We start from the raw sequence: 9005 nt of genomic DNA, 5'->3' as shown, positions 1-9005 counted from the left end.
GAACTCTTTTAAAAAATTCTTACAGCTCTGTGGAAGTGGAAGAGGGTCTGGAAAGAGAAGAGAGACAAAATGTAACAAAAATCAGAGTCAGGGCACCCTGGCCAGCTCACTCAGTAGAGCATGAGGCTCTTGACCTCAGGGTTGTGAGTTCGAGCCCCACATTGTGTATAGAGATTACTTAAAAATAAAATCTTCAAAAAAAAAAAAAAGAGGGGTGCCTGGGTGGCTCGGTCAGTTAAGCATCCGACTTCGGCTCAGGTCATGATCTCGCGGTCTGTGAGTTCGAGCCCCGCGTCGGGTTCTGTGCTGACAGCTCAGAGCCTGGAGCCTGTTTCAGATTCTGTGTCTCCCTCTCTCTGACCCTCCCCCGTTCATGCTCTGTCTCTGTCTCAAAAATAAATAAACGTTAAAAAGAAAATAAAAATAAAATAAAATAATAATAATAAAAAAAAAAGAAAAGAAAGAAAGAAAAGAAAAGAAAGATCATAGTCAAACAGAGGCACTCAGGCAGAAAAGGAAGAAGGAGTAGTGTGCTTCCTGCCTGTTTCTTTGACAATGAAGTGCACTCCCAAGAGCAGGAAAATCATCTGTGGAACTCACCACTGAGGCAGAGAGGCTGGCACAGAGGCTGGCCTGAGCACCGCTGAGTGCCAGCCTGCATCTGCTGAAGGAGCACAGGAAGCTCACACAATCAGCCCACACCTGGGTGCACCCTAATCCTGAGTACTCACTAGAAGTGCTCAAAGCAGGGCAGCCCCAGTAGAGAAGGACCCCTGAGTACAGAGAACAGAAAAAGAGCTGTTCACCAGGGAAAAAGAAGCCTCTGAGGGCACATCATGGCTGTCTTCAGATGCCCCAAGGACAGGCAGGTGGCCAAGGGGCTGTTTAAAGCCTAAAGGGATATATTCAACCACAAGTGATTCTCTCTGGGAGGAGTGGGAGTTTGAGTGGGTGAGCTTGGCCCCTTTACATTTTAACATACACATAGATAATAACACAGGGTACATTCTTACACAGCCAAGAGATACTCTATGCAACACCACCCACATTTATTTGAGTTCAGATTCTCCCCTCATTTTTTAAAAATTCCCTTCACATCTTTCAAGGTCCTATTGAGAAATGCTTTTAATAATTAGCATGATCCAAAGATGGAATAAGTGGCATTGTGAGGCATGGCATTCTGGTTTCCCCACTTCCTACCACTTAACCTGAGTCTTACTTTCCTTGAAGATAAGGTAGAGGTGATTTTACCACATGTCTGACACTGTACAGGGCTGTCATATGAATCAAATTCAGCAAATTATGTGGAAATGCTTTTGACCCACAAAGCTCCATAAAAAGTACTACTCATATTATTGTATTTTTAAAAATATTATTTGCATACTTAATGACCTTCAAACAAAAAAAGAGAAGGACCTACCATTATTACTTTCACCTGAAAACCAGCGCTTTCCTAAGGATAATTTATTAAAATTCTGATAGCAGGCACATGGGGTCTGTATATTATTTTCTGCACTTTTTTCCATATTTGAAATATTTTAAAATTAAATTTTAAGAAGTCTGAACAAAACTAGAAACTAAATGCCTTATAAAAGCTTGACTCTCTAGATGCACAACAGCAGAACACTAGTATTAGCATCTTTAATGTCACAAGAGCTCACAGTGAACCTGCCCGCCAAGTTACTAGGTCAATATTCTGGTCAGAAAGGTGAAGCCCACCTTCAAAGTAGTGAAAAGCAGATCCTCCAGGGGAGCTGGGAGGGGGCATCCCACGTTCAGGGCTGACCTGAAACACAAAACCACCTGACATATCAGAAAACGCCAAACCTCAGGCAGTTTTGCCTCAGACAAGGTCTCTGCCAGCCCAACATTTGTACCTCAAGTCCTAGTTCACACCTCACCTCCTCCCCAAAGCCCACCTTAGCTACAGCGTTCTCTACTATATATCATATGCCTAAATTCTTTGTGCCTAGCCATATATTTTATACATCATTACTGAGATGAATTATTCTCAGCATTTGGTGTCTTTATCTTGTGACCATGAGTCAATTATATACTTCTTAAGGGCACCAACTGTCCCCCACTCAGAATAGAGCTTGGCACCCAACTGCTAGGAAACATACTTCATGACTAGGAGATTAAATCACTTCTAAATCTTCAATAGACAAAAGAAGCCTTTATTTTACAGAGATTTCCAGTGAGAACCTTTTCTGTTTTGTGAGTTTCCTTGAATAGCACGCGAGTGGGGTTTTTTTCCGAGTACTTCACAAGACCTGACCTCTTTGCCTGCCTCCCAGGAGCACAGCCCCACCTGAGAGATGCTGGACACGCTGCTGGTCTTCCTCTTCAGGGTGCCCTCCTGACACACTGTCAGCAGATTGCTGGGGAGGATGGAACGGAAGTCATTGAAAGATCGCCTCCGCACGCCTTCAAGCTCCTCAGGGACTCGGAGGGAATGAGGAGGGACTTTGGGGAACAGTTTTGACAGGAGAGACTCTTCCGTGTTGCTGTAACGCCCAAATGCTCGTGAGATTCCTATCAGGCATGGGATTGCGTATTTGCAAAGGTATTCTAAAAGACAAAGAGAGAATGTTCCAATACCAGAAAGTTCCCTGGGAGAGAGCTGTGCTGCACCAGCTTGTAACACTGGCTGACATCTCACAACCTCCCCCTACCCCCAAGTAGGGGGTCAGAACAAGTCATAGCAACAGGTTAGCCTTAAGGGCTGACATTAACAACTTCAGACTACATCTCCATCACACACAGCTGCTCTTTTTGGGAGGTCTTAATCTGTTCATGGTACACTCAAATCAATAACACAGGTAAGTCTTGTTATCAGGTACCTTTACTATACTTAAACCATATATTTCTTCCTCCTGGGATTATATAGGTAACCTCATACTAGAGGCAGTCAGGCATGTTATAAGTGAGGAAACTGAGGCCCAGAAAGGGTGAGGTGACTTGTCTAAAGTCACCTGGCATTCAGGTAGCAGAGCTGTGCTCATGACTCCCATGTGACCTCTTTAACACACAACAAAGGCAAACTAATATAGGAAGGTTTCATCCATCAAGTACATAAATAGTAAAGAACAAAAAAAGAAGACTGGGAAAAGCAAGGGAAAAAAATAATCACAAACCATTAAGAAAAAAAAAAGCCTTGGATCTATAATCATACCTTTTTCTTGAATCTCCAAGGCCTGGCACATTCCCAAAAGAACATGCAAAACCTGCAAAAGTGCCTCTAAAATCTGTAACAGCCAAGGAAACAGAAAAGACAAACGTATAAATAAAATCGGATAAGTACCACAAAATTCATTCAGAATTGGAAGGATCTTTAGACAATATCTTGTCCAACCCCATATGTGATACATAAAACCCCGCATGACAGCTCTGCCAAGTGGCCAATCAGTTGACCTTCTAGAGACAGAAACTTAACCTCCTGGGTTGGCAAAGAGCGCCTCCTAACTCTGGGCCAATGTTGTCCTCTGGGGCTTGTGACCACTGGCCTTGGAGCTACACCTTCCATATTTGAGAAACAGGTGATAGGACCCCAAATCTCTTTTCATGGTTAAATATCTCTAGTTCTTTTAATCCATTTCTTATGATTACAAGTCCTTCATGATCCTGAGTGCCAGCTTCTGATTTCACAATAGTCCCATGTGTCAGAAACAGTCTCTAATTGTGGTGCTCAGGAAGATACATTAATATTCCAGGGATGCTGGGACTCCCCCTGAGTAATCATCAAACTCAACACAGATTCTAGCCTTCCATATACATGACATCAGCTGTTCGGCAGCCACTTCACAATGCTGGCTCAAAGAGCTCACTGATATGTAAAATACTTAAATCTTTTTTACACATGCTGCCAACTCTACTGATGTTGGTATTTTTCGCCTGTCACTGATGTCTACAAAAACTCAGGGGATTAGCTTTAGCTCATTATACTGGTCTCTGATTCCCAGCTTTGTATCATCTACAAATGAAACCAACTTCCTTTCTGAATTTTCATTTATGGCCCTGGCTCCTTTTGCTTCAGTGTATAGGGCAGACCTAGGGAAGACTCCTGCTGGGCCAGCACCCTGTCACCCTCTGGGATGGCCCTTTAGGCAGCTTTGCAAACTTTCCAAATTGTTTTGACCCTCAGCCCATATTCCAGATTCAGGATGTCAGGAGGAGTGTTTGTCTAAAGCGTGGATGAAGATCAACTAGACTGTATCTACCTTATTTCCCTCTACTACCAGTCTTGGAAATCCCAGACAAAGAAGAGAATAAAATTGGTCTCATACAACGTGTTCCTAATCAAGGCAAATTTCTGACATTTTGCTAATGTTAAATGATGCTGAGTAACATACAAAGACTTGAAAAGCAATGCTTTCTCCACTTTGTGTACTGAAGTTATGCCATCATCTTTAGCATTGACATTTTGATAAATGTTATTTACAGAAAAGCCCTTAATTTCTAGCCTAACTTTTGAAATAATGATACATGATTCTAGTAGATCTAGTTATCTCTTTAGCCAACTTACAAATAAAGAACGTAAACTAAGAAAAAAGAATGGAGAAGAATGTTAATGACAGAAATACTGACAATAGAATTTACACTTTGATATGAAGAGATTTTAGAAATTAAAAAAGATACAAGGACTCAAAAAGCATAGCTAGCTGGGAATATTTAACATATAGACAAGCAACCAGGCACTCCTTGGCAGGTCCTGAGGATAGCAGCATATACATACTGATTTTTAAAACAAAAAATCTGATTAAGAAAAAGTTTAGATTATGATCGTATTCTTTGTTTAAAAAGGAGGGGAGTATGAAACGCATTTAAGTAACATTTCAACAAAATAAATTCAAACCAAAAAAAATTAGGGCACTTAAAATCTGGGTATAATTTCAACAATCTAGATCATTTCCTTCCATGAATGACTTCAATCTCCAACAGGGATTGTGAGCCATCAGGAAAGTCAGCTGCCTTGGCCTTGTGCTGCCTACCTCACAGAATTATGGGGAGGGCTGGATGAAAGAAGACTCAAGTGGTCACTGGGTATTGTTAGTATATATTTAACATTTCTTAGGTGTGTTAGTACAAAATAAATCAACAGAAACAACCAAATCACTTCAAAATTTTATTTACTCTTTTCTGTTACTTTGGGACTCTCTTTGATCATACAGAAATGCACTCCAACTCACCACACACTTACCTCATCCCGAAGTGAGGGGTCCCTATAAGCCACATCAGACAGCAAAGTGACCAAGCAGAAGCTGAAACTCTCTGCAACCGGGAGGGTGGCTGGAAGGCACACAGACATGAGTCAGATCATTACCACTGAGACACTGGGCTACACGTACTGGCCACCTGATTCAGTAAGTTCCCTTTCTCACAGGATCTGCCAAGGGACCAGTTTATAGGGGTGGCTGCCCTCAGTGAGGTGAACCTGAAAAGAACAGATATGGGCCCAACTTGTTTGCTGAGAAATACCCCTAATTTCTTTTAATAGAATGCTTTGGTTCAACAAACTTAAATGTTTCTGAGCCAGTTTATAGTTTGAGATTATACAGCTCTCTCAACATAACAGACTCCATTTTTTAATTCCTGACCTAAATTTCTACCTAGGGTGAGAAACCAATCTTGATAAAGTGTAAGAAATGGTATATGAGGCTACCTGTCAAATACCAATTACCACTACTTTAAACTGAATTGTTTATATTTCTTTTCTGCTTTATTTTGACAAATGGAGAAAATCCTAATAAGAGCTTCCAAAGATTTGCTCTATTCCTAATAGGTTTTTAAGCCCATCTACTACCGAGCCCCCTCATTGGGAGGTTCTCAGGAGCATGGACTCAAGGTTGGGAAGGGATCACTGTACCTAAAAGACCAAAGCTAACCAGTACTTCTATGGTGTGCACCTTAAAAATGTCAGAATCACTGCTGTGTAGAGCCAATTGCTATTAAATATTTAATCAATTTTGAGCGTTGAATTAAATCAAGGACAGAGAGCTGCCCACTGATTTATGGATCTACTCATAGTACATGGCAGAAGACTGTTATGTGTTCACTTCCGTACTTATAATTTTAAGATGCAGATCTAGGTCCTTCTCAAACTAGAGTGTGATCAGGATCACCTGGAGGCTTCCTTGTCCCAGACTTCTAATTCAGCAGCTCTGATGCAAGGACTGAGAATCTGCATTTCTGACAAGTTCTGACACTGAGGCTGCTGATCCAGGAATGCCAGTTTGAGAACTACTGCTCTAGAGTTTAAAGGTCTAAATCATATTGCCTTCGTAAAAAATAAAAGAGTGAAATGTTACCCAATAATTGGAGATTTATATATCCCTAACAATGCTTCAAATAATGCTAACACTTACATTCTAATAGGAGTCCATGTACATAGAAGCGGTATTTGTTTGGAAAGGAAAGAAAATAGAATCAACTTCTACTGGTATTCTACTTCTCCCCAAGTTAGATAACAATGGTTGACAGAGAGATGTTTGACTTTTTAGCAATGCTTTCTATCTAATCTGTAGACCTTTAGGGTGGGAGGATGAACGAAATAGGGGAAGGGGATTAAAAGGTACAAACTTTCAGTTCTAAAACAAATAAGACATAGGGATACAATGTACCACATAGGGAATACTGTCAATAATAAGTATCAACTTGGTATGGTGACGAATGGTAGCTAGATTTATCACTGTGATCACTTTGTAATGTATATACACCTCAAATCACTGTTGTATGCCTGGAACTAATATAATATTGTATGTCAACTACATTTCAATTAAAAAAATTGTAGTCCATGGGGTGCCTGGGTGGCGCAGTCAGTTAAGCGTCCGACTTCAGCCAGGTCACGATCTCGCGGTCCGTGAGTTCGAGCCCCGCGTCAGGCTCTGGGCTGATGGCTCAGAGCCTGGAGCCTGTTTCCGATTCTGTGTCTCCCTCTCTTTCTGCCCCTCCCCCGTTCATGCTCTGTCTCTCTCTGTCCCAAAAAAATAAATAAATGTTGAAAAAAAAAAATTAAAAAAAAAAATTTGTAGTCCTTTAAATTTGAGGATACATGCATAATCTGGGGTCTGTCAGTTTTAGGCATAGTATGTTACCAGAAATGATGAAACCCAAAGAACGAGAGGACTAGGCTGAGGCAGGATGTTCATGAGATCAGCAAAAGCCACCCTTAGCAGGCTAAGCCCACCCAACAAATTAGGGCCGTGCCACCAACCAAAAGAACAAGGGCTTTCTTTATAGACACCAACCCCTTGCTTTGTCTGAAGGTGGGCCGTGGGTCTCACAGAGGGAGACTATAAGAAAACTTTGGTCTCCAGGGTCGTGATCTCTAAAATGTTGGTGGTGTTCCAAACTGATTTGGGAGTCTTGGGAAATCAATGTATGGGAATATCAGTGTTACAAGCGGTTAGCACAATGCTTGGCACATAGCAGGCTTATTACCATTCTTAAAGGTGCAAAATTTAAAACTCAGCCAACAGCAACAAAATGATAAACTATTTATTATTTATAGTGGACATGGTGTTCAAATCCTGGACATACATCTCACCCTTCCTTTTTGAGAAGCAGTGATGAAATCTGGAGAACTGGCCTCACTCCAGGAGTGAGCCTATTCATCGAAGGGTAAGAAAGACAGGTTCAGGGATGGGCAGGGGACCCAGTTCTGGCAATGAGACATGAGAAAAGGTTCCCGCAGGTCTCCAAGTTCCTGTTCACTCCCAGAGTACAATACAAAGTCAGTTTTATCAGCCTTGCCTTTGCCCCACCTTCACCATGGACTCTGGACAACAGTGAGTAAGCATAGCCCATGTTGCTGCAGGCAGGCAGCTGTCCCACAGCCAGGAGTGGAACCAGCTAAAAACACTGTACTTGATGCATTAACATGATTAAACACTTGATCTTTACAGACTGTGAGCATACATGTTCTTCCCTGAATTCAGGGAAAACGTTATACAAAATTACCTCTGCCTTTCCGAGCTGTGCTTTCTTCTACCCAATACACTTTCGGAAGACCTTTAAGCAGTCGGAGAAGGTAAGGAACCACGGAATCTTTATGCTTAAAAAAAAAAACAAACATTTAATACAAATGTGTGGCTGGTAGCTTTTTAGTACTAAGCCTAAAGCAAAGCATACACATCCAAATCATCTCAAATATGGATGGTCCCATGGCATTGCACCCTTCCTATTTCCATGTGGTGGCAGCAGGGGGCGTCCGAGGTCATCCCATAAGCCTGCACTAGGTGCCTAAGGGAAGGGCTACAACCTGCTCTTCTGCTCTGAATGTCCAGCCTGGTTCTGGCCTCCTCTGGACATTGGGCCCCTACGAGGGCCTCTCCAGAAGGTATGTGTGAGCACACAATCTCAAAACTGCCTCAGTAAGAGTATTCAGAAAGCCCTCAAGCCTTTCAGTGGGCCCCAGGATCAGATCCTCTGGACTGAGGGAAGCTCACAGCCAGAAGCTTTTAAACTTGGTGATACTTCTGTTATTCATGGCCTTTGTCCCCTTTTCTTTTTTCTTTTTTTTTTCTTAATTTTCTGCTTCATGTTTCCTTTTGCTTCTCTCAATCTGAGCATTAGACTTAATAGCCATCATTAGCCAATACAAAAACTACTTTCTTCTAGTTTCCAAACTAGCCAGTCAACATGTAACTTCACAATCTTCTATGACTGGCTCTTTTGGCTGTTTCCCTACTTATAACTGCTCCAGTTAAGGATTAGGTAAGTGCTCCTGAGAAGAGGAATACCATTTGGTTCTGAAACACTGATAAACACATGTGGTGATATTGAAAACATGACTCCAAGGGGTTCCTGGGTGGCTCAATTAGTTAAGCATCTGACTTTAGCTTAGGTCATGATCTCACAATTCTTGGGTTCAAGCCCCACATCGAGCTTGCTGCTGTCAGCATGGCGCCTGCTTCGGATCCTCTTTTTCCCTCTCTCTCTACCCATTCTCTGCTCATGCTCTTTCTCTCTCAAAAAAAAAAAAAAAAAAAAAAAGAAAAAAAAAA

The 9005-nt window shown here is 41.8% G+C and overlaps 1 protein-coding gene across 1 annotated transcript in view; it reads right to left on the bottom strand.

The window, feature by feature from the left end:
• Positions 1 to 9005, bottom strand: part of PI4KA (phosphatidylinositol 4-kinase alpha) — a 113609-nt gene that overhangs the window by 84971 nt on the left and 19633 nt on the right. The window contains exons 3-7 of the mRNA XM_040464665.1: positions 7960 to 8053; positions 5201 to 5289; positions 3176 to 3248; positions 2312 to 2571; positions 1720 to 1786 (exon numbers count right to left, since the gene is read on the bottom strand). Coding sequence (XP_040320599.1) covers positions 1720 to 1786; positions 2312 to 2571; positions 3176 to 3248; positions 5201 to 5289; positions 7960 to 8053 — 583 coding nt within the window. The remainder of the gene's footprint in view (positions 1 to 1719; positions 1787 to 2311; positions 2572 to 3175; positions 3249 to 5200; positions 5290 to 7959; positions 8054 to 9005) is intronic.

The sequence above is a fragment of the Herpailurus yagouaroundi genome, unplaced genomic scaffold (genome assembly GCF_014898765.1).
Source record: "Herpailurus yagouaroundi ecotype Mexico unplaced genomic scaffold, PumYag 490, whole genome shotgun sequence".
Taxonomy (NCBI): Eukaryota; Metazoa; Chordata; class Mammalia; order Carnivora; family Felidae; genus Herpailurus; species Herpailurus yagouaroundi.
The sequence above is the reverse complement of the archived record's forward strand: the minus strand, read 5'-3'. Positions and strand labels throughout refer to the sequence as shown.